At 42.3% G+C, this 26,059-nt stretch overlaps 1 protein-coding gene across 1 annotated transcript in view; it reads left to right on the top strand.

Moving 5' to 3' along the window:
• The window catches only part of CRIM1 (cysteine rich transmembrane BMP regulator 1), a 721,727-nt gene that overhangs the window by 517,130 nt on the left and 178,538 nt on the right, over nt 1-26,059 (top strand). Inside the window, exon 7 of the mRNA XM_075862815.1 lies at nt 9,905-10,102. Coding sequence (XP_075718930.1) covers nt 9,905-10,102 — 198 coding nt within the window. The remainder of the gene's footprint in view (nt 1-9,904; nt 10,103-26,059) is intronic.

Below are 26,059 nucleotides of genomic sequence, written 5' to 3'. Positions count from 1 at the left end.
CATTTGAAGGCCCCCATATCTTTTACCACGCCGCTCTTTCTAAATGATGGAGTTCTATAATTTGATATATATATATATATATATATATATATATATATATATATATATATATATATATATATATATATATATATATATAGGGCTCACGTAATAGAGTACATTCAGTAACCTTGGTACATTCTTTGATGGGACAAATTAATAGCGCCCCCTATAGACTTATACTCTTTATCTTATCCATAGAGACGATCTTTCTTTAAGAGCATGGGAGATGGTCCACCGGTTATAGGCTCCGCTTTTCTTTCTGTTGTTTTTTATGTTGCTACTGTATATTCAGGTTACAATTCTCTTGTTTAATTTTACAGCATCTATTAATATTTCCGTAAATGTATTTGTAACATACAATAAAATAATCACATGTGCCTCGCTATAATACAAAACACCAGTGATTGTCTGTCAGCTGAACATCATGTCCTGCGTCAGTCTGAAACGGAATCTTTCCAAAAACTAAACTGCTTGTGTTTCCACCATTTACTAACCAAACGAAACCTGAAGTCCATCTCAGTGTGTGGCACTACCATAACTTCTAGGCAGCACTCTCGCTGTCTTGGGGTTATTTTCGACTCAGATCGTTCCTTTACTCCTGATAATCAATCACTTACAGATTCTTGTCACCTGCACCTCAAAAATATCTTTCGAATCCGCTTTTTTCTTACTGTGGAAACAGCCAAAACTCATTGCTGCTCTGATTCACTCATATCGTGACTGCTTTTAGCTCATTACTAATCGTCTTCCCCTCACCAAACTCTCTCCTCTCCAATCTATGCTGACTCATCTTTCTGTCCAACCACTACACCCATGCCTCTACCCTGTGCCAGTCACTTCACTGGTTGCCTATTCACTTTAGGATTTAATTTAAACTTATTACTCTCACCCACAAAGCTCTCCACAATGCTGCACTTCCTTGCATCTCATAGATCGTAAGCTCTTGCGAGCAGGGTCCTCACCAATTTACTTGTTTGAATTGGTAATTCGTTTTGTCACTATGTAATTTCTGATATTGTCTGTACATGTTCCCTCTGAATTGTTAAGTGCTGTGGAATATGTTGGTGCTATATAAATAAAAACTATTATTATTATTATAATTATGTGCTGATGTGTTTCCCCATATTGATGTCCTTTTTCTCAGAGCAAGTGAGCCAAAAAAAGAGAGCTTGGCACTATTGGCAACTAAATCCTAGCCGGAGTGCAAACTACATGTCTAAAATATTGTAAGCAGTAATGCAGTATATTAGGAGAGCACAGCTGTACAAGTCGTGAAATATAGCTACAGAGTTGCTTTGTTTCTCTCCAGGGGCGCTGAATTTAATCTATAAATTCCAATTTTCCACCGGTGTATGCTTTTCTGGTTTAAAAATATTATTCAAATTTTCTTTTGATCATTTTGATTTTCAACACAGAACATCTCACACGGAAAGATACTGTATCATCAAACAGCCCATAACTGGACAGGGCCGATGTGATAGGTTAGATGTTTTAGAAAACCGACTTTCAAGTAGACTAATAGCCTTCTGAGATAATAGACGGGATGCCTCATTTAGGACTTCAATAAATTAGCTGGAGTGGAGAGCAGCTAGAATGAGTGTCTTTGGTGCTGAAGGACCCAGTGCGTCCGTGTATTACATTAGCATCCCATTAATTTCAATTGGTACCATAGTTAAGCAAAAAAGTTAGGGTTAGGAGGGCTAACATTAACCAAGAAGATCCTTTACTCAAATAAATTGAGATATAGCAAAGCCTACCTAAAAATGAAGGTATTTACATGCTCGTCTCCAGGATCCACACAACAAAATTAATCCTCATTCTGGGATAATGAGTGGAGGTTTGTCATTTGTTCATTTATACCCTTGGTGGCCAACTATGTATGCTTAACCATTGATAAAGAGCACAGATACAGTATAATAAGTACAGAGACATTCATTCCAAGCTGCATACAGCTGTTTCAGGCTTGGAAGGTCCCACTTCTAGGTACACAACAAAGTTAGAGTGAAGAGGGCTGAAGTGACCAAAAAGTACAGTACTTACATGCACTGCTTCCTTCCCCCTTTGGTGGCGCTGTAGAGACATTAAACACTTTCTGCCGGGTACCCCCGAAGATTACAACTGATCGATGGGGGTCCCTGCAGCTTATTTTCAGAGAACCGTTCTCTAAAAAAAGGGATTGTATGTCTGGTACCTAAAGGAATTGGCAAATGTGTAGTTCACTCAGACCTATACACATAAAGATTTTAAAATAGTAAAATTAAAATGTACCGTGCTTATGGATGTGTATTTACAATTAAGCATCTACAAAACGGGGGGCGTGGCCTAGCGGTGAATGTGAGAGGACGTGTGTGACCGGAGCTCCTGCTGTATCCATCCTGTAAGGCCCATATATATCGCAAAATTCGGGGAAAACGGTTTCCCCAGTGTCTTACCTGAGTCTAGAGGTGGAGCAGAATTCTATGGTCCTTACTGCCTTATCATGCCAGATGGGTGGATTGAAGGAGGACATTTTGTTGCTCAGGAATGATTTGCAAAAAGTAGCGGAACGCACCACTGCTGTGGAGGGGAGAGTCTCAGACATGGAGGATGCGATTCCTTACATAAGGCAGGATGTACAAGCACACTCTCAGGCAGTGGCGGCATTGCTGGCAAAGACAGATGACATGGAGAATCGGCTGAGACGGAACAACGTTCGCCTCGTGGGGGTTCCGGAAAGAGTGGAGGGAACGAATCCGGATGATTTATTTGAAAAATGGCTGATAGACACATTTGGCAGAGATGAATTGACCGCTCTGTTTGCTGTGGAGAGAGCGCACAGAGTGCCGACCAGACCCGGCCCTCCGGGGAGGCCGCCGAGACCCGTCCTGATAAAGATTCTACACTACAAAGATAGAGACAAGATCCTGAGGAAAGCTAGAGAACGTCAAGACATCTCCTTCAATGGGGTGAAAGTGTCCTTCTTCCCGGATTTCTCTATGGAAGTACAACGGAAAAGATCGCAGTTTATGGATATAAAGAGACGCCTAAGGGCTTTACAAGTGCAATATTCTATGATGTATCCTGCCCGCCTGAGAATAGTGGCTCTGGGCACAACTTCCTTTTTCGAGACACCGAGAGAAGCGGTTAGATGGTTGGACAGCCATGAAAGTCAACTGAGACCGGCGGAGGCAGAGAGACGGCGTTGATCTGGAGCGGAGCGGCTGAGAAGATGAGGCCGGGGATGCGGGATTGAACCAGGTGTCATAGACCATTGCAAGAACTGTCATTGAGGGTTCCTGGCTATGCTTGGACTCCTGATTGAACCCCTGGGGGCCTTTGAGGGCCTGGCTGCGGTGCACACTGAAGGCAGGGAGTGGAGGAATTTGTCTATGGACATTGAGGGGTACTGATATGTTGAAGGGATGGCTGTTTATTTGCAAAAAGGCAGCGGGAGTAATGGTCAGTTAAGCGGGAAGGGTGAATTGCAAGTTATGGTATTGCTGATTGTACGGTGGGCGGAGTTGACCTACCGAGGCTTGTTGTTATGGGTTATGACAGATACTATCTGTCGCCCTGACCCTTGGAAAGGGGTAGGTTTACGGGCGATGTTACAGGGTGGGGGAAGGGAGGGGGGGAGGGAAGGATGACCCAGCCAGTCGGATATTTAAAATTACGAATACCGGGTAGGATGTATTGGGATATGTTGAGGGATGACGGGATCACTTAATAGTCTGTCCTGGAATGTTCGGGGCTTGCGGGACTCCAGAAAACGGCAGGCGGTATTTGAATTTATCAAGAAACAGGAGTCACGGGTGATAGGACTACAGGAGACGCATATGACAAGGGATTCGGTCTCCATGCTGCATAGGGCCTGGGTAGGCCATAGTTTTCATTCCTATCACACTACATATTCAAGGGGGGTGAGTCTTCTCATACATAGGGCGGTGCCATTTATATGTCATGACTCCTTCCAGGATGGGGAGGGGCGGTATGTGGGGGTACACTGTACTCTTTATCATTGGAATTGTGTGTTGGTGGTGTTGTATGTTCCCCCTCCCTTTTCAAGCGGGTGTATTAAGACAGTGGTGGAAGAACTGGCTAGATTCCCGGAGGTGCCGTTACTCGTGATGGGGGATTTTAACGCGGTACCGAATACTAATATGGATAAATTTGGCACGACAGGGGGAGGAATAACAGCGTTTGGTCATCTTGTTGCTGAAATGGGCTGGCGGGACATATGGAGGGATAAGCATCCAAGTAGGTTTCAGTACTCTTGTGCGTCTTCCACGCATCAGTCTCTATCCAGGATAGACTTAATCTTGTGCTCGCCTGCAGCGGTACCCTTTGTAGACCAGATAGAATACCTACAAAGAGCCTTATCGGATCATTCTCCTGTGTTAATGAAGGTAGTGACGGAGGGGAGGACAGGGCGGGGGCAAGGGGGCTGGAAACTCAATGCCTTCTGGCTGAAGTTGATGGATAATAAACAAATTTTAGACCTCATAAAGGAATATTTTCAGTTCAACTCGGGTACTGTACCGCAAGAGATACTGTGGGATGCGATGAAGGCGTGGTTGAGAGGGGTGTTCATCCAGCACATTTCGGCAGTAAAAACCAGGTCTAGACAATTAGGGGAAGCGCTGTTGGAAAGGGTAACGGAGACAGAAAGGTTACATATTGCGGATAACACACCAGAAACTTTGAAGCATTGGGTGGAGGCACAGAGGTTGTTAAAACAGCATCAGTTGGAGAGGGCAGATAACAAACGGATGTTTTTAAAACACCAATATTATGAGGAGGGGGAGACCACAGGACGGTTACTGGCAAGGATGGCGCAGGCTCAGAGGGAGAATAATTATATACATACTATTAGGGGGGAGGGGGGAAAGCCAGAGACTGATACAGGACAAATATTGAAAGTCTTTCAGCAGTTTTACTCCGATTTATATGCCTCTAGAGCAGAACACACACCCCAACAGTTGGAAGAGTATATAGGGGAGATTGACCTTCCCAGGTTGGATGGGGAGGAGAGAATGACATTGGAGGAACCTATATCTCTGGAGGAGCTCCAGGCAGCCATAGGGATACTAGCCAGTGAAAAGGCTCCGGGGCCGGATGGTCTTCCGGTGGAGGTTTTTAAAGAATATGGGGAGGAACTCACACCTCAGTTACTGGCTACTCTTCTGGATAGTTTTGAGAGGGGGCGGCTCCCGGAATCAATGTATGAAGCAACTATAGTGGTTCTGCCTAAAGAGGGGAAGGATCCTCAGCTCCCGGGCTCCTATAGACCAGTTTCTCTATTGACGGCGGATATTAAAATCCTAGCAAAGGTCTTGGCGCTTCGACTGGCTAGGGTAGTGGCTGGGCTGGTACATGGAGACCAGGCCGACTTTATGCCATCCAAATCGACGGCGGTGAACCTGAGACGGCTGTTCTTGAATTTGCAAGTTCTTCCGGATAATCATGGGGGGAGAGCCATTCTTTCCTTAGATGCGGCTAAAGCGTTTGATTGCGTGGAATGGAGATATTTGTGGTCAGTTCTGGGAAAAATGGGATTTGGCCCTAATTTCATAAAATGGGTAAGGTTGTTATACGTAGCCCCGACTGCAAAAATAAGGGTGAATGGGGCCCTCTCTGATCGGTTTGCGCTGGCGCGGGGAACACGTCAGGGTTGTCCCTTATCTCCGTTGTTGTTCGCGTTGGCGGTGGAACCATTGGCGTGTGCAGTACGACAACATGAGCATATACAGGGGTTGAGATATGGGGGGGTGGAGGAACGAATTGCATTATACGCGGATGATATGCTGTTGTTCATGGCGGATACCGAGCGCACACTACCGTTAGTTATGGCCCTGATCAAGCGTTTTGGGAAATATTCGGGATTGCTCATTAATTGGTCAAAATCGGCTCTTATGTTCAAGGATCCGGGGGTTATCCAGACTGGGGAGGAGGAGGTGGAGATACCGGTGGTCACGGAGTTTAAATATTTGGGGGTTAGGGTGACGGCGAAAGCACAGGATTATATGTCCCTTAATGTAATGCCACTGTTAACAACGATAAAGGCCAAAGTAGAGGCTTGGAATAAGCTACCGCTATCTGCTCTGGGTAGGACGAATTTGATTAAAATGATCCTTATGCCTCAAGTGCTGTACGTCCTACATAATTCCCCGGTATGGATCCCCAAATATTGGTTTAGGAGGTTGCATAACCTTTTTAGAGACCTAGTATGGAAGAAGGGGGTACCCAGGATTAAACTGGAGAAACTCCAATTGCCTAAGGAGGAGGGGGGCCTGGCTTTGCCTAATGCTTGGGTGTATTATTTAGCTGCCCAATGTCAGCATTTCTGGGGGTGGGAGCAGGAAGAGACCTGGGGGTCCAGTGCGCGCATCCTATCATATCTGGGGGGGGGGGGGGAGAATCCGTTGGCAGGACTGGAAGCACACAGCTATAAAGGGATGGCGAGTACTCGACCCACCCTGCTTCTCATACATAAGGTGTGGTGGCAGTGTAAGCACTTGTTGAAGATAGGAGAGTGTACTAAATATACCCCACTCTGGAGGAATGCGTATCTGGGGGAACTGGGTAAATTGGAAGGGATGCAGGGGTGGGAGCAGCGAGGCATAATATGATTGACTCAGTTGTACGAGGGAGACTTACTCAAATCCTTTCAGCAATTACGGGAGGGGTTTCAGTTGGATTCCCGCATGTTCTATCAGTACCTGCAGATTCGGCATGCTGTGCAGACACAAGCGGCCAGTGTAGACATGGCGATACATGCCACCGGAGTGTTGGAACATATAGCAAAAGCAGTAACGTCAAAGGGATTAATTTCATTGGTTTATTGCAGGTTGCTGTCGGAACATCTGGGAGATCCTATGGCACCAGTCAAAGCTACATGGGAAAGAGATGTGGGTCCTATTCCTACAGACCACTGGGAGGCGGTCTTGGCGGCATCATGTACTTTGTCCATCAATGTAGCACAACGGAGATCTCAGTTGTTTCTGATACATAGGGTGTATAGGACCCCCTGGGTTCTGAAACAAATGGGATTACGGGCAGACGCCAGGTGCCCTAGGTGTCCGGAAGAAAAGGCAGACATCCTTCATATGTTCTGGTCCTGCGGGAGATTGGGGACCTTATGGACAGAAATGTCAGAGTTACTGGGTCGAGTGTTTGAGGTACAGATTCCATTGGATCCTGTGGTAATGCTGCTGGGGTATGTTGGTGATTTGGAGGGGGATAGGATGTCAGGTTTGGCAATTGCAAAAATATTATACCAAGTTAGGAAGGGAATAGCAAAACGCTGGCTGGATGCGGAACCACCCTCAAAGCAAGAAATTATAGGGGCACTTAACTCTCAGGTTCTGATGGAATATAGGATATACTCCAAGAGGGGGTCCAAGACTAAGTTTTAAAAACAATGGGCTAGGTGAATTGATCATTCTGGGTATGCTTCCTCGGAACTAATGACGCTACGCGCGCTGGTTTCACTCTAATTGAGCCTGGGGTTCAAGGGAATACTAAGGGCGCGGGGGGCACGGGAGCAGGGAGGGCAAGGTCACACATTCAGGAATAGAGCTACTGACAGTTGTGTACATGCGGGGAGTTGAAGTGAGATGGGGAGTGGAAATGGGAAGGAGAAGGAGATAGGATAAAGAAGCTTGTAACGGGAGGACCGGCTGGGGGATACAGGGGGGAGTTGGGGGGAAGGGAATGTTTTGTTGGAAATAAATAATTGGGTCTGTGGAAATATGCTTTCACTATGTATGAGAATGTATAATGACCTGTACTGATGTGAAGTTTGTTGAATAAACTTGAACTGATTAAAAAAAAAAGCATCTACAAAACGGGAGCGAGACATCAGGCTGAGTTTTTTTTTTTGTTTCATCATCAGTGCATCAAGGACATGCATAAATTATTATTGACAGCAATCTTCCATTCTTACAATCAGAACTTGTGAAATTAAGATGTTCCTGTACGTCTTCATTAAGATTAATGATAGTAGAAGATGGAATTAGTTGGGCAGATAATTGAATTGAAATTGAGTTCTTATATACAGTTAACTGAACAGTGCCAATAAGAGACTGACTAGACAGGGTCTCTGTAAATTAATCCGAGCTTGTAAGTGGAAAGTTTTGGGAATAATTGTTTCTACTTAATGTTAATAATTTGTTGCCTAGAAAATATAAACGGTATCTTATATTCGACATAATTTTTTTTAACTTTGTAAACACATTGCGATACTTATCTTGTACTGATCCCGTATCCTGTCCAGAGCTGTTTTCATAATTCTGCTGTTTGTTATTGGAAAGTCAACAAGTCTTTGACAAATAAACATTTTTTAACTGGAGGCCAGCAATCTCTGAGGTTGAGTTCATATCTGCGTTGGTATTTCTGTTATAGGAACAGAAAAATTAAAACAAAGGCAGATCTGGATCCATCACATGACAGATACCAATGGTGCGCCCAATGGACCCTATTGATTTTAATGGTGTCCGTCAGGTTTCCCTCATAATTTTTCATAATTCACTGCATTCGGCGCTATTTTTTCTGGAATTTTGATGGAATCTGCTATGAAGCCTCCAACGCAGATGTTAAAAGAGCCACTATTCAGCTATTGTCACTAGGGGAAGCCGCATCTACTGGATATCTCCTCTGCAGTAGCCACTGAAAAAATAAATGACCGTCCATGTAATGGATGGATGGGCCTCGTCCACCTCTTAGTGCCTCCACGTACTGGTTCATAAAGTGGGGTATTGAGTGGGGGACCTATAATAGGCATATACCGTAATATGGCATAAAGACAAGGGTTATCTTTATGAAGCAACTCCTTTAAGAGCTTACTTGAGCACCAAGGTTACTCTTATGTAGACAGTTACTTTTTCGTAGACTGTACAATGATGTTTAAAGGTAAACATGCCCCTTTTCTTTAAAGGGAATCATACTTTTTGCCATTATTCTCGAATAATACTTTTAAAAATAACACCTATTATATAGGATCTGCCAATGTATTACATTGTCATTGACCATTTTGTTAAAAGGTAATAAGGTAATCTCTTCATTTCACAGTACTTTTCTAAACTCTGGCTAGCAGGCTCAGGTTACCCTGAGTGTTAAATATTAATAGTGCCATTTCTATAGGTAGCTCAAGACACTGAGATTTTTACCAAAAAGGAAAACTTGAATGCAGATATTGATTAGAAACACTACCTTTTATTCAAGGCACTCCAGCATGCATTCGCCAATGAATACACTGCTAGAAAATATTGTTTTCCACGTGCTATATAGGCTAGGGCTAATTGATGGCAAGGACACCTTTGCCGAATACCAGCATCACTTACCATTGTGGACCTTTGGCAGAGCATTGCATCGCACCTGTCTGTAAAGTAACCAAAAAGTTTAGTTGAGTACAGTGACAAAAAATGGTGGGCATCAAAACAAAAGCTCTTAATTTATTACCCATCAAAATAATTTCTAAAATGCTGTGACCCATTATTTTCATTCTATTATTTTTAACATTCTAATTCTCAACTGTCTGATTATAAAAAAAACTTTAAAAAAAAATATTTTTCCTATTTACCTGTGTCTTTATAGAGTTATCATTCTCCTCTGGTACCTGTGTCAACACTTCTAGTCCTTTCAGCATTATCATAGGCACATTGATGTGGATCAAAATCAATATCTGTTTCAATAAATAATTAATAACAGAAGTTTTAATATGCATGATGGCTGAAAACCTCAAGAGTAAATGTCTCGGGGCATAGAAGAGTGACTTAAAATAATTACATTTATATATTATATTATATTTATATACATTTTTGTATAGCTCTTTTGGAAGATTTAGCTTATTAATATCATATAACATCGTTTGGTTTCCCGGCAGATCCTGTGTACCCAGTCCATGATCCTGCTGGTTGCTACGCTAATGGACAGATAAGAAGTCATGGTGACCGCTGGAGGGAAGATGACTGCACATTCTGCCAGTGCATCAATGGAGAGCCACATTGCGTTGCTACAGCTTGTGGCCAAAGCTGTCTGAAACCAGTTAAAGTGCCTGGAGAATGCTGCCCAGTGTGTGAAGGTAGGGACTCATGCATTCAGTGGTGTTTAAAATTTGAAAGCAATAAAAAAAGACACAGTTCCCTCAAGTCCAACCTATATTCCTACCGTGTTGATCCAGAGGAAGGCAAAACCCCCTATGAGGCGGTTGTCAATTGCCTCATTAGGGAAATAATTCCTCTACGACTCCAAATATGGAAATCAGGATAAATCCCTGGATCAACATCCCATCTCCAGAATTTAGGACTCATAAGTTGTAATATTATATTTTTTAAGAAAGGTGAACGGTTACTTCTTGAACTTCTTCAATGAACCAACCATCACAACATTCTCTGGCAGAGATTTCCAAAGTCTCACCGCTTTCACAGTTAAGAATCCCCATCTGATGATGGTGAAACCTTCTTTCCTCTAGATGTTCAGGATGCCCCGTTGTCATGGTTACAGGCCTAGGTGTAACGAGATCATTAGAAAGATATCTGTATTGTCCAGATATATATTTGTTCATTGTAATTAGTTCACCCCTTACCAGTATTGTTTACTAAACTAAATAACCCCAAGTTTGATAACCTTTCTTGGTACGGCAATGCACCCATTCACTTATCTACCTTGGTCGCCGTTTTTGCACCTGCTCGAGTTCAGCTATGTCCTTCATATACACAGGTGCCCAAAACTGTACACAATATCCTATATGTATATAGGCAAAACTGTATACTTGTCATGTGCATTTATGCTTTTTTCATGCACCCCATGATTTTATTTGCCTTGGCATCAGCTGCCTAGCACTAGTTGCAGTCTTTTTCAGTAGAAGATTTACCCAGTGTTTTACTATTCAATGCATAATTACAGGATTAGTTTCCTTACATTTATCCACATTAAACTTTATCTTCCATTTCTCTGCCCAAACCTCCAGCTTCCCCAAATCCTTCTGTAGTCTTATATTATCTTCCTCTGTGTTTAATACTTTACAAAGCTTAGTATCATCTGCAAATACTGAACATATACACAAGGTCATCAATAAACATATTAAAAAGAAGTGGGCCCAATACTGACCCATGTGGAAACCCTCTGTTAACTGTGACCCAATCTGAGGAAGTCCCATCAATCTCATTTTATGCACCCAACTTTTCTGCCTCACAGTCTACTCCAGGATAGAATCTCTTATAAAACCTTCACATATTTTACCCACAATGGAGGTTAAACTTACAGGCCTATAGTTTCCGGGCTCACTTTTTGACCCCTTTTGGAAAATTGGCACCACATTTGCTATATGCCAGTCCTGTGGAACAGAACCTGTCATGATATAATTCTTAAAGGGGTTGTCTGGGCACGAAGCGATTTTTCATACTGATAGCCTATCCACAGGATATGATCGGTGGCGGTCCGACATCCGGACCCCACAATGATCAGCTGTTCTGGCTGCCTCCGGGAACTGGATGTTTTGCAGTGGCCGGTGTCGGAGGCAAATAGCTCCGTACACTGTATAGCGGCCCTGTTGCAGTACTGCAACTCTGCTCCTATTCACTTCAATAGGAGCAGAGCTGTACTACTGCAGCATGGCCGATATACTGTGACCGGAGCCATCTGCTTCTGGCACGGACATCCGGGGCAGACAGAACAGTTTATCGGTGTGGGGTCCGGGCATCGGACCCCCACCAATCATATACTGATGGCCTATCCTGTGGATCAAATGGCTGAGAAAGGTCCTGTTGGACTGAAACGTTGCACGGGTGATTAAAAAGCTGACATATGTTGGAAGTTCTGTCTCCTCGTCTATTCTGTATGTCCTGTGGATAGGTCATCAGTATGAAAATCCACAACGTGCTCGGACAACCCCTTTGAATATTAGAAATAAGGGTCTGTCTATTATGGTACTTAATTCCTGTAGAACTCTGCTGTGTATGGCACCCGGACCCGGTGATTTGTCTATTTTAGTGTTTTTAAGGCGGCGCCGCATATCTTGCTGGGTTAAGGTGCACTGATGACAAATTTACTCAACCTGTTATGAAAAATAACTATTATTTCAAATGTTTACATAATATAAAGGGATCTAAAAAAAAATACTTAAAATTGTAGCTTCCTGGAGTGAGAGAGAGTCTAATTCACTTTAACACTCCTATTCTCCTATATGCCTTATTACAGAGGTGCCACATGGGAAATGTGTGCAGCTACTCAGGGACCCTGTAGGATAGGGCTCCAATGCCACCTTAAAACTTTGCTTTCTACAGTTTCCTAGATTTCTTGTAAGGGACTGTGCTAATTATTCCCATGCCTAACAGTTACTCGTGGATTGCTACCCACCTGAGAAATTGGAACAGTGGTGAGGGATTTGCTAGAGAGCCATGACAAAGGTTTCTTATAATGAATCCCTCACTTTAATCATATGGTGGAAAGTATTACGCACACCAGTTGGGGTAAATCTGCAGGTTAAAATTTTTAATTTCTCAAACCGGGGTGCGACGTTTCGGTCCAAGCAGAGACCTTTCTCAAGCACTCATTAGCGGTAAACCGCTCTTCCTTGCGCCGTCACGCCGTCTCACCAGTTATAGAAGTGCTTGAGAAAGGTCTATGCTTGGACCGAAACATCGCACCCATGTATGAGAAATTAAAGATTTTTACCTGCAAGTTTACCCATACTGGTGTGCGTAATACTTTCCACAGTCTATAGAGGGTTAGGCCCCTATCTATGCACCCTTCTACTCAATCACCTGGTGCTATCTAAGGCCCCATGCCCACTTCAGTTTTTTCCTTCAGTGTGCTAGCCGTTTTTCTGACGGCTAGCACACTGACCCATTCATTTCAATGGGGCCATGCACACTTCAGTTTTTTTGACGGTCCCGTTGCTCCGTTCCGATCCAAAGTAGAGCATGTCCTACTTTGGTCCGGGATTCCATGTCCGTGAGGCCCATGCAAGTCAACGGGACCGTCAAAAAAACTGAAGGCACACGGAAGGCATCCGTGTGCCGTCCGTGTGTGACGGAGCCGTTACCTAGCAACGGCCGGGCGGGCAGGAAAAACATAACAGAAATATTACACTAATCGGCAGCCACTTGTCTCTATCAATCACTGATAGAGAAAAGAGGCTGCTGATTAAAAATAAAATAAAAAGCAGTTCATACGTACCCGGTCGATGTCTTGGTAACGAGTCCCTCTTCTTCCTCCAGTCCGGCCTTCCTTTCTGACGCGGTAGACTGTGATGGGCTGCAGAGGCCGGTGCAGCCTGTGATTGGCTGCAGAGGCCGCTGCAGCCTGTGATTGGCTGCAGAGGCGGTCACGTGGGATGAAGCGTCATCCCTGGAGGCCGGCCTTCTGACGTCATCCTGACGTGCGTGACCGCCACTACAGCCTGTGATTGGCTGCAGCGGCGACATGGATGAAACGTCATAGCTGGAGGCCGGACAGGAGGAAAGTAAGTATGAAATGTATTATTATTTTTTTTTTTTATTACATTCAAATTGTATTTTCCGTGCGCCGAGCATGGTACTGTCCAGGGTGCTGAAAGAGTTACCGCCGATCAGTGCAGCCCATTAACTCTTTCAGCACCCTGGACAGTACCATGCTCGGCGCACGGAAACTGAAACAACCGAGTGCACACGGCCGCTAAAACGGCCACACGGATCCGTCACAAACGGCCGTGAAAACTGTGGCGGAAGTGTGCACGAGGCCTAAACCTATGTCTCACTTTAATCATACCTAACTTTTCAGAGGGCTTTTCAGAATAAGCTGTCATATGTTTGTAAATAAGAAATAACACTATTTCTGGCCATAATATGACTTGTATTATGCAATATTTAGCCGTTTTTCCGTTTATTTCTGAGCTAGTGGGCAGAGCCTAGCGGCTATCGTGTCTTCTCTACACAGCACACATAGAAGAGGAGAATCCTGCACTTCTATCTCTATCGATAACAAATTTATATATATAAACTGCAGTAGCAGCTTGAAGGAGATTATACAGCTGAGAATCCAGCACTGTATGGGCAGCATGTCTGTCTGACTCACTTTTTCTCTCTCTCTCTCTCTCTACTCCCTCTTCCTGCTCAGCCCTCCCTTCTCCTTAGACTTGTATAGGCAGGTAGTGAAGAGATACACCCCCACCTTCTGCTATCCATCAATACTGATCTGTAGCTAAGGACGGATTTTGCTTGCATCAGGAATGGACAGCAGATCACAGGAAGGGGGACACCTAGTGGTAATAACTTTACACAGAACTTGCATGGATAAAACAACTAGAATTTAACAGTAAGTAAATTACAAAGTTGATCTATATCAGGTATACTATAAGATAAGCATAAGTTGTTTGAAAAGTTATTGTCCATTTAAGCAAATAATCTTTCTGAGAGTTAGAGACTCTTTTGCACTCTATTGTTTGTGCCTGTCCCTGCATCATTTTAACAATACTATTACAGCACTCAAGTAGTTAGGCTATATTCAGGTGAATGTGGTGCGAAATAGTCTGTGAAAAACTGCAGTTTGTCACGTCTAATTCGTACCCGTGCGGGACCCTTTTTCACAGATTCCTCATAGACTTGAGTCTATTAAGGGGATCCGTGAAAACGGCCAAAAATAGGACATGTCCTATGCTTTTAGGGGCCCTTCACACGGCCCATTAAAACAACAGCCATTTGAACAGCCCCATAGGAATACATGCAGCCGTGTGATAGTCGTTAAAAAAACGTCTGTCACACGGACTATTTAGACGTTTGTCTGAATAAGCCCTTAGAAAGAAGGTATTAAAAGGAAAATGTATTGTATTGGTCAACGTTTATTAAAAGCAGAATCGGTGGGGAGGGTTGGGATGCACAGCCTATCTCTATTCTTCTGAACGCTGAGATCAATTACCTTAGATGAAATTTAAAAAAAAAGCTTTAGTTCTCAGTTTTCCTGTTCAGCTAATAGCAGCTGTGTAATGGGTGCCGCATCATGAAATACTTTTACAGAATAAAAAGAAGATCCATCAGATTATTAATGTTCCTAAAAGGAGAAATGAGCACAAACTTCACAGCGTGCATCCACCCAAAAACTAATGACAAGTTAACTGTAATCCCCCTCCACCTGGGGATTAACGCAAAGTAAAGAGAGCAGCCGCAGGAAAGAAAACTCATAAAGTAGAGTAAATCCTGCCATTTTACAGGACAAACACTTTACTAATAATACTATAATTATGCAACTTAACATATTAGAACAGGTCAAGGGTCAGGAAAATGTAACCTTGAGCAATAACCTCGGAGAATATAAGTGCACAGACACAGTATAACTACTGAGCAAATGGCAATTCTTATATAACATGCCTCTCACAACAAGTGATTGACAGCCGGGCAAGAGAAGGGACCTATGTGATAAATACCCTTAACACAGTGTGAAATGACTGGCTGCCCTTTAACCTTGGCTGGTGTTTTTTCTAATACATTTGGCTAAGTCTGAAAGCTCAGATGTGTATAGAAGGATACGTGTTTTATTAGTTTTACAGATATATGTTATATTATTATTATTACAGCAATATTACTACTACTATTATCTTAGTAAAATGACTTTATTGCAGAAAATTAATTTTGTCCGCCAGCATTTTTTTTCCTGCTGTCTATTAGTCCGGCATCTTATAGACATGAAAGCTCATCTTACATGTGACCCTCTTTTTATCAAAATGTCTTTGTCACGATTATAGAACTCACAGATTTATCTTAAAGGGTTTGTCTCATGAGGCAGTCCCATGACGTATACTTACTCAGTCCAGTGACCGGCTGCAGCAATCATGTGGGTAAACGGGCACGTCATTGCTGCAGCCATGTCAACAAACAGCGGCGGGACCACATTTTTTATGAACTCGGATGACCCCTTTAAAGACTATGAACTTGCATGAAAAAGCGGATCTTCCACACAATAAGTTTTCATGTTTCAGCCAGCTGTAATATTAGGGGGCTATGCTCAATGTACTGTAGAAGACTTCACAGAGATAACCTATTCGAACATTGGTGAAAGTTAACTCTTATGCCAGTCTTCTGGCGTAGAAATGTCGGCATTTCCCCTCGCTCTAGACACTTTTCAAAAAGGTGGGTGGAGCTTAGTAGAAGGGGCATAGCCACCAGCCCGATGCAATAACTATAATTTATGCCAGAAACTGACATAAAGTATATTAGAAATCTGCACCAGGTCCTGGCTGGTATGGGCCTCTTAATACATTTTTTTGCATCTTAAGGCCCTATTACACCGGACAATTTTGGCCGGTGCAATGAGCGCTGATCAACGAAACAGCTCAATGATCGGCTCTTCCTTGCTCCTATCACACGGAGCTATATATGGGGACAAGCGGTCGTTACTCCGATCGCTCGTCCTCATACTTTATTATCATGTCGGCAGCGCATCTACTATCGGAGGGAGATGTGCTGCTGACAACGATAATATTTCCAATTTTTTCCGTTTTAAAACGATACGATCAGCAGATGAACGAGCATTTGTTTGTTTATCTGCTGATCGCTGCCTTGTTTAAACAGGGAAATTATCGGCAACGAGCGTTCTATGAACGCTTGTCTGCCCCATAATTGCCCAGTGTAAAAGCCCTTTACTCTAACTTGTTTTTTATTAAGACTGGCGTAGTATTGACGCATCTTCCCTATTGTAAGTTAATCGGATTGTTTCATTTGGAAATTCCTCCTCACATTGCTAGTCGCATGGGTCCTGATGTTTAGGGCCTCCATAATCAGCTTCTATCTATGCGGAAGCCAGCGTATAGTTGTTTGAAAATGCTCCCAAAAAAAAAGCATTATTGGTCAAACAATCACTTTCATTTCTTAGCATTGGATACTACAATCCTCCAGTGCAAATGGAGAGAGAAACCTGTTTTTGTTTTTTTATTTTTTTTAGGTTACAATAGCTGTAAAATTTATGTGGAGTAAATATTTTTTTCAGTGATTATGAACTAAAATGTTGCATACAAAAGTGTCTAATGTAAAGTGTACAATCGAGTCTATTGCTCTTTTAGCGTTCTTGGATAGGACATTGTGCAGACGGTGCACATTACACAATCATATTATTGAGTGTGTTAGGAAAATGTAGATATGGGGCACCCTTTAATTTCCAAAGGACTGTGGAGCTGTTTCTAAGGGCTTTGAAGAGGACATATTGAGGCAAATTGGGAGCACAGTAAATTGTTGTGCTTATTTCATTCAGTGTTGTACAATAATTACAAGGCTTTGATTAGGCAGTTAAATGAGCATAAGTAGCTGATTGGAATCAGCCGTCAGAGGATGCAAATTAAGAGCACAGCAAAATAAAACATGGGACTATGTGCTGGAGCATTGTTAGCAATATCAGCCGTGTCTTCCGCCAGTGTAATACCAAATCAGATGTATGTTGTACACCATGGGTTGCCTGTTTCGGCAGTTCTGGTGTGATGTGACGTGGATACCAATGCCTGAGGTATTTTATTAAGGCGTTCACAAGTGATCTTTCAGATGGCAAAAACAATTCCATAAAGCAATCTACCCGGTTTACTGCCATAAAAACAAATAAGACCTACGGTGAGAGGGGAGGGATGACTGTAGCTCTTTTTGGAGCAATTCACCATCTTGGCTGCACTGGTGATAAAGCCATTTCTGGCTGTCACATGACCATGTTTGGTCTTAGACTTGACCAGTTAGCCTTGAATGGCCACCAAGTCTTGTAATTATGTTGAGTTAATGATGCAACAAAACTGCAAGCTTCATGAGGTACTTAAATGCAGCAGGGGTGCAACTTGCGCGTTGATGTTTGGAGCTCCCAGTAGGGATGTCACGATACCAGAATTTGGACTTCGATACCGATACTTTGTGTAGTATTGCGATTTTCTATACCAAAACGATACTTTGCCAACAGTATTAAAAAAAAATAAGTTCTTCCATGTTCTAATGTGAGGTACGAAGTGTGATGAATTTTGAATGTGCCTCACCTTTTTAGTAATTAACCCCATCATGTTTCTCAGTCATAATGGACAACACTGGGTTAATGTGTAAGGCACATGATGGGGTTAATTACTATTAATGTGAGGAACATGGAGGTTAAATTCATCACACCTCGCGCCTCACATTAATAATTGAAGGAAAGATGTTTTTATTAGAGTTTTTTACAGCGTACACATCAATGACCCAAAAAATTTGTTGTGCAGGTTATTACAGCCGCGCCAATACCGAATATGTGTACATTTTATGTATTGAGACTTATTTTAATATTTATTGTAAAAAATGTGTATGTGTATTTTTTTTATTCAACATTACTTTGTTTTTACTTTTTTATTTTTAAACTTTAATGTACTGGCATATATCTGTAAGCCAGTACATTAGCCTGTATTCGGATAGTACACAGGCAGTTGTTAGGACATACCTAGGTATGCCCTAACAACAGAATATATGGTAAGACAGCCCCGGGGTCCTTCAATGGACCCTGGGCTGTCTGCCCATTTATGGTATGTCCCTCAATTGCGTCAGTTATTCCCTGTGACGCGATCCAAGGGGCATCCCCCCTTCTCATTTTCCCATTGAATGCTGCGGTCAGCTTTGATCAAGGGAATAGCAGCGGAGATCAGAGGTTTCTCTCATCTCCACCGTTAGAGCCGGTCTACGGCTGTGTAATACAGCCGTTGCCCCGCTCCTGACAACAAGTGCGCGTTCGGTCAGTATGAGGTGATGCGGCCGGCGCTGCACTAATGAGCGGTGGTTCAGGCACTAAAGACAGAACATGTTCTGTATTCAGTGCCGCCACTCATTAGTGCAGCGCTAGTCGCATCATCACATGCTGACAGCGCGCACTTATCAGGACAAGTATCACGCAGCCCCACTCTCATACATTCATGTGTTACAATGCTAAGTTGTGCGGCCGCACAGCTTAGTATCGAAATACATGAAATAACTGTATCGAACCGTTTGAGGGAGCATGGGATCAAAACAGTATTGAAGTTTCGATGCATCATGCATCCCTAGCTCCCAGGGGCCCTCACAGGTGCAGTGACACTTCCTAATGATGTTGGAACACTACATGCTTGTTCATATTTTAACAATGAAATGGATGGATATAGTCTACACATTATGCTAGAAAGATATCTATTACACTGACATATGGATACACATAAAGTGTAGCCGACCAGCCTTAAAGGGACCAGTTTATCAATTCCCTATCTCCTAACTAATCTAATAGGCGCTTTGCTGCTGATAACTACAGTGTCATTTGTTTTAAAAAACATTTATTTGCAAAGTTATGAGCATTTTTCTGAATATGCTAATGTGGCTCTAATAGCCAAATAGGAGGTGACTCTTCCTTTTCACTCTGGGCAGTGTAATGTTTTCTGTATGACGCTGTCCAATCAGCATACAGCTTCTCCCTCTTCACTGCCCAGCAATACAGTGTGATGATATAGTACACAGATTCCATTCCCGACTGTGTTTTCATCTGGTGATATCTCCGGTTGTGTCATTAGAATCGCCTCTTTCATATGCCAGCAGAACCGCTCTTCTAGGTGGTCCACACCCCGAGATACGGCTGTTTGAAGTGAATCCCCCTCCCCCTGGATCGTGTCTCATACTGTGTGTGAAGCAGCTTCATGCTGATTGGACAGTGTCAGAGGCTGTGAGGTAGCTCCACCTCAGGAGAAACGCTGCTGTTACCTCCCAGTTGTCTAATAAAGGCTCATTTACATATTTAGAAAAATACTCATAACTTTGCAAATAAAAAACTTAAAAAAAAACAAATCACACTGTAGTTATCAGAAGCAAAGCGCCTATTAGATTAGTTAGGAGATAGGGAATTGATAAACTGGTGACAGAGCCTCTTTAAAGGGGTGTTCCACCTTCTGACAACAGATGACCTATCCACCAGATAGGTCATCAGTACATGATCTGTGGGGGTCCAACACCCAGGCCCCGTATAGATTATCTAGTCCGGTGCCTCCGTGCACCGGACGTACATGCCGGAAGCAGTTAGCTCCGGCCATGGAAAAGCCGCCGAGCTGCAGTACTGTGAATAGGAGCAGACCTGCAGTTCTGCAGCACGGCCACTATGCTATGTACGGAGCCAACTATGTACGAACCACCTTTAAGAGGGTTTTACACTGGGCGATTATCGGGCAGACAAGCGTTCATAGAACGCTCGTTGCCTATAATTGCCCTGTGTAAACAGGGCAGCGATCAGCAGATGAACGAGCAAACGCTCAATCATCTGCTGATCGTATCATTTTAAAAAAGTCAAATATTATCGTTGTCGGCAGCACATCTCCCTGTGTAAACAGGGAGACGCACTGTCGACATTATAATAGTACGAGGGATCGGAGTACCAGACTACATAATCAAGACATTTATTAGCTCTCTTAATGCCACTTAGATAAAAGTCTGGTTTACTGTAGTTTTCCAACCTCTTTTACTATAGTGTCTCTACCTATTTGCAGTGTATATCATTAGGGACAATATGCTGTACACAGCTTGTAGTCCAAAATATTTCTACTCATTTCCCTTGATTTTGCCTGGACATTACGATCATATGGAGATTGTGCTCAGATCCTGATGTTTGTGTAGTAGACCATGTTCATTTTTTCTTCCCACATTAAGGAACTAGAATAATTTGTAATGTTGCAGTATAAACATAGTGGCCGAATCTCTTTCAAGTATGCATTTAAATGTAATATTAGAAACCTATGACAAGTGAATGGGGCCAGCAGTACACTTTTACTAGAGCGGAATGGCCTATGTGATAGAGTTTAATGGCTTTAGTAGAGCCGCGCAGCATTAATCAAACACGCCTAAAATGACAATACATTATGCTAAAATAGCAATGTTTTTAAACTCCTTAGACTTCCTCAAATCTTACTAAAAGATATGAGAGATATCAAGTGTTGGAAGAGTCATTTAACAGTGATTGAAGATGGTACAAGTTGCTACGAGCTATTTATATCTTTGCCTCAGACTGTATGACGGCTGAAAGATACATCACACTGTCTGCTGGAATGTGTTTCCTCTCAATGTACCAAGTGAAGATAATATATTGAGGCTTTAGCAACCATTTACCTTGGATCACCTCGAGATGACCACTTTCATGTTATTGTAGACTCCAGAACTACATAAGCAGACAGCTCTATATTGATTTGCAAGAAGTAAACATTAAATTCTAAGGGCTCATTCAGACGAGCGTAATACTCGTCCATGTGCTGTGTGTTGTAATCACTCACAGCACACGGACCCCATTCACACATGCGTTGTTTTTCACGCAGCGAGTGTCCATGGCGTGAAACTCACTCCATGTCCTACATTGGTGCGTTTTCACGTACCTGGTCGCCCATTGAAGTCTATGGGAGCGTGAAAACGACGGACATCACGCGGACGACATCCATGTGCTGCCCTCATCAAATACATTGAAAAGCAGAGAAATAAATGCAATAGCAAAATGAAATGCATACCACACGCAAAGCACACTGATGGACAAGAAATGTAGGAAAAACGCTGTGTTTTTTACATGTGCAAATCGGGCACGCTCGTCTGAAGGGAGCACATTAGTTAAACTGTTTTCTTGTAAGCTGGCACTGGCGTCACTTATACTTGGCATTCACTTAGCTTTCTTAAAACTACTGGTTGTTTAGTGAGCAAAGCAAAGAATGTTGTTTGGCTTGGAAGATAGTCAGCAATGTGTGCAATGAGCTTTGGGCAGCAGTGATGGCTTTTAATGGCTTTATTAGGAAGAACGCAGTATGTAATGTTCTCTTTATTTGGGTTTAAAACAGCAATAAGTAGTATAATGTACAGTCAAATAGCTACTAAATATCAAATAAAAACTCAAACATTTGCAAGAAAAAGTAAGTGAGCCATTTGGAATTACCTGGATTTCTGCATAGATTACTAATAAAATGTGGTCTGATTGTATCTAAATCACAATAATAGACAAACACAATCTCACTAAACTAATAACACACAAATAGTTGTACTGGTCATTTATTTTATTGAGTACATTGAATAGACATCCACAGTGCAGGAAGAAAAAGTAAGTGGCCCACTGTGTTAATGACTTTTCCAAGAGCTAACTGGCAAAATGAAGGAGATGATATTGGAAGTGTTGGTTTCACAGGTGCTTTTCCCATTAAATAAAGGCACACAAAGCCTGATTACTGACAAGTCTGTTCTTCTGAAGAAAGATTGGGCAGTGTAAACCATGCTTTGAGGCAAACAACGTTCAGAAGACCTTAAAAAATATGTTATGAAGACAAATTAAGCTGGAAAAGGCTACGAAAGCATTGCTAAAGACCTGGATGTACATAAATATACGGTTAGACAAATTGTCTAGAAATTGAGAAAATTCAGCACTGTTGCTACTCTCCCTAGGAAGGGTTATTCTATTAAAATCACTCCCAGGGTAACAGCAAAAGACGTGCTGAAGGCTCTACAAACTTCAGAAACCTCCGTTATGTGTCCACTATTAGAAAAACAAGAATGGTTTTCATGGAAGGACAACACGAAGGAAGCCGCTTCTGTCCAAGAAAAAAACATTGCGGTCTGTCTCAAGTTTGCTGGTACCACATACATTTTTCACAATGCTTCTGGGAAAATGTTCTATGTACAGATGAGGCAAAAGTGGAACTTTTTAGCACAATTGCACATCGCTATGTTGGTAGGAAAAACACTGCACACCAACACCGCATCCCAACTGTTAAGCATGGTGGAGGGAGCATCATGGTGCAGGGCTGATATACTGCCTCAGGGCCTGGACGCCTTTCGAACATAGAGGCAACAATGAATTTAAAGGTATATTAAAACATTTTATAGGTAAATATATGGGCAACAGTGCGTGACCTCAAGCTAAAGAGACGTTGCATGATGCAGCAAGACAATGACCCAAAGCACACAATTACATCAATTAAAAAATGGTTGAAAAATAAGATTTGTGTTGAGTCCTGACCTTAAACTTATTGAGATGCTGTGGCATGTATTACAGAAATATTTATGAACTGAAAGGGAACCTGTCACCAGCATTTTAGCTATAAAGCCAGCAATACCTGGTGAAAGTGGGTGAAAAATCATTGTCATTTAAGCTATAAATATATTCTAAGTAAGCTCTGTACCTTTAGTATTCAGTTTTTCAGTGGTCCCACGCCGTATGCAAATGAGCAGAAAAGAGTCAAATCATCATCTGAAAAGACTCAGATTTTCATTCCTCCAGCGTCAGAGTGGACTCCACCTCCTTCTTTTTGATTGACAGCTCCTTAGCCAGTCAGGGCCGGACAGGTGCCGGTGGTGGGCGGGGTTAAGAAGCTGATTCCTGGAGGGAAAACTAATTACCATAAAAGGCGGGAAAAGTTTAAACGACTACATTTACTGACAGAGGAGGACTTCAGGAAAGAAGAGAACAGGAACGAACTCTGGACAGCTGCGGCCATTGAGGGGTCAGGCGAGTTTGACAGGTAAGATGTTGATGATAGGATCCCTTGAAACACATTTGCATGGAGGAATGGTCCAAAATTCCTCCTCCACATTATGGAACTCTTATTTGCAGCTACAGTTGACGTTTGGTGGAGGCAATTGCCATTAAAGGGAGACCTACAGCTTTACTCAATTTGCTCACTAAGAGACATGAACAGTACAACTGTTTGTGTGTTATAAAGGCCCTTTTACACATGCCAATGATCGGGCAAATGAGCGTTCATATGATCATTGCTCTGTGTAAACAGGGCAACGATCAGCCAATGAACCTGCAAACGCTCGTTCATCGATTAATCGTCTTGTTTATGCGGGCCAAAAAATGGTCGCTAATCGGCAGCTCATCCCTCTAAACAGGGAGATGTGCTGCCAACAATGGAAATGTAAGGAAACTAGCAATCACTCATCCCCATACATAACCAATCATTGCTCCTTGTAAAAGGAGCAAAGACGCGCTGCTCAACGAGTTGTCTCGTTGATCGGCACTCGTTTTCGTGGCCCATATCGTAAAAAGACCTAGAGTTTAGTCAGATTGTGTTTGTCTATAGTTATGACTTAGCTAACAATCAGATCTTGCAACTGTGTGTGTATGTATATATATATATATATATATATATATATGTATACATACAATATGTGTAGTAACGTGATTATTTGAGAGGTGTACAAAATTAAGTTTATTACATCACATTATATAGTGTATATGGGGCCCAAAGAGGATACTTGACCAGACTATGCATTTTCTGTAGTCCCTAGATGATATTTGATGGAACCATTCCTTTCCTCTGTTATGTACAGAAATGAAAGCAATTTCAGGCCATAATGTTTAGGAGACCACCTTGTTCAAGTGCAATTACAGAAAAAGAGAAAAATGAAGCTTGGCAGAGTATATTGCAGATTTAATTGCATAGTAATATTAGCCTTTTCGTGTTGTAAATTTAATTGTATCCATTTCTCTATGCAAAGGGAAAGTGTTGATGATTGACTGGCAGAAAAAGTGATTGGAGGATAATGAGAATTCAGCCTTGATGGCTCAGGAAGAATAGCTAAATATCTGAGAGAGGGAGATGAAAATCTATAGTATTTTCCTGTAACACAAGTACCCTTTCATATATCCCCACTGATTTATGGGAAATATAGAAACGTGTGACAAGTCTGTTTCAAGGTTACTGCTAAACCTTTTTAACTCAAAGTCAGGATGCCACATGTTTAATGATATTGAAACATACAGCCCTTCTTGCCTTGTATTTAATCTGCAAAGGTCGTCATAGCACATTACTGTTGCTTACAGGATAGAAATTACCATATATCATTTGTAAGCCATATCATAGCTGTTCCATGGATGACAATCCAGATCTAGTTTGTAAGAGAGAGTCTCTGTGGTGCCCTCAATTTAAAAGGTAACCTCACACATGCATATTTCATACCAGAAAAGCTTGTGCGCCTGCATTTCTACAAGCTTTATGTGTTGTTTTCAATTTTTTATGGAATATTTTTGCAACAAAATATAATAATTTATATTTAAAGGGTTTGTCCACTTTGGACAATCCATTATTGTTAGAAAGCTCTCCTAACGATAAGCTGATCACAGGGAATTCTGCTAATGGGATCCCCGAAAATCAGCTATAATACAGTGTATTCGGAAATTGTTCAAACCCTTTCACTTTTTTCACATTTTGTTATGTTGAGACCTTGTGCTGAATTTTTTTTTTAAAAAAACATGTTTTCCCCATCATTGCCAATTTATTAAAAATGAAAAACTCAAATTATGCATTGACATAAGTATTCAGACCCTTTGCTATGACGCTTGAGATTTAGCTCTGGGGCCTCCTCTTTCTTTAAATCATCTTTGAAATGTTTCTACACCTTGATTGTGGTCCACCTGTGGTAAATTCATTTGATTGGACATGATTTGGAAACACAACCCTGTATATATAAGGTCTCACAGCTGACAATGCATATCAGAGCAAAAACCAAGCCATGAAGAACTGCCTTTAGAGCTCAGAGACTATGTGGAGGCACAGATCTGGAGAAGGGTAAAAAAAAAATCTGCTGCATTGAAAGTTCCCAAGAGCACAGGGGCCTCCTACATTCTTAAATCGAAGAAGTTTGGCGCAACCATTACTCTTCCTAGAGCTGCCGACCCACTAAACTAAGTAATCGGGGGAGAAGGGTCTTGGTAAGAGAGGTGACAAGAACCCGATAGTCACTCTGGCTGAGCTCCAAAGATCCTGTGTGTAGATGGGAGAGGCTTCCAGAACGTCAACCATCACTACAGCTCTCCAATTAGTCTCGGCTTTATGGCAGAGTGGTCAGAAAGGATCCTCTCCTCAGTAAAAGGCACATGAAAGCCCACCTGGGGGACTCTCAGACTGAGAAACAAGATTCCGTGGTTTAATGAAACCTAGATTTAACATTTTGGCCTCAATTCTAAGTGTCATGTCTGGAGGAAACCAGGCACTGCTCATCACCTGCCCAATACCATCCCTACAGTGAAGCATGCTGGTGGCAGCATTATGCTGCGGGGTTGTTTTTCTGGGTCTGGTACAGGGAGACTGGACAGG

The sequence above is a fragment of the Rhinoderma darwinii genome, chromosome 4, assembly GCF_050947455.1.
Source record: "Rhinoderma darwinii isolate aRhiDar2 chromosome 4, aRhiDar2.hap1, whole genome shotgun sequence".
In the NCBI taxonomy this organism is placed as follows: domain Eukaryota; kingdom Metazoa; phylum Chordata; class Amphibia; order Anura; family Rhinodermatidae; genus Rhinoderma; species Rhinoderma darwinii.
The sequence above is the reverse complement of the archived record's forward strand: the minus strand, read 5'-3'. Positions and strand labels throughout refer to the sequence as shown.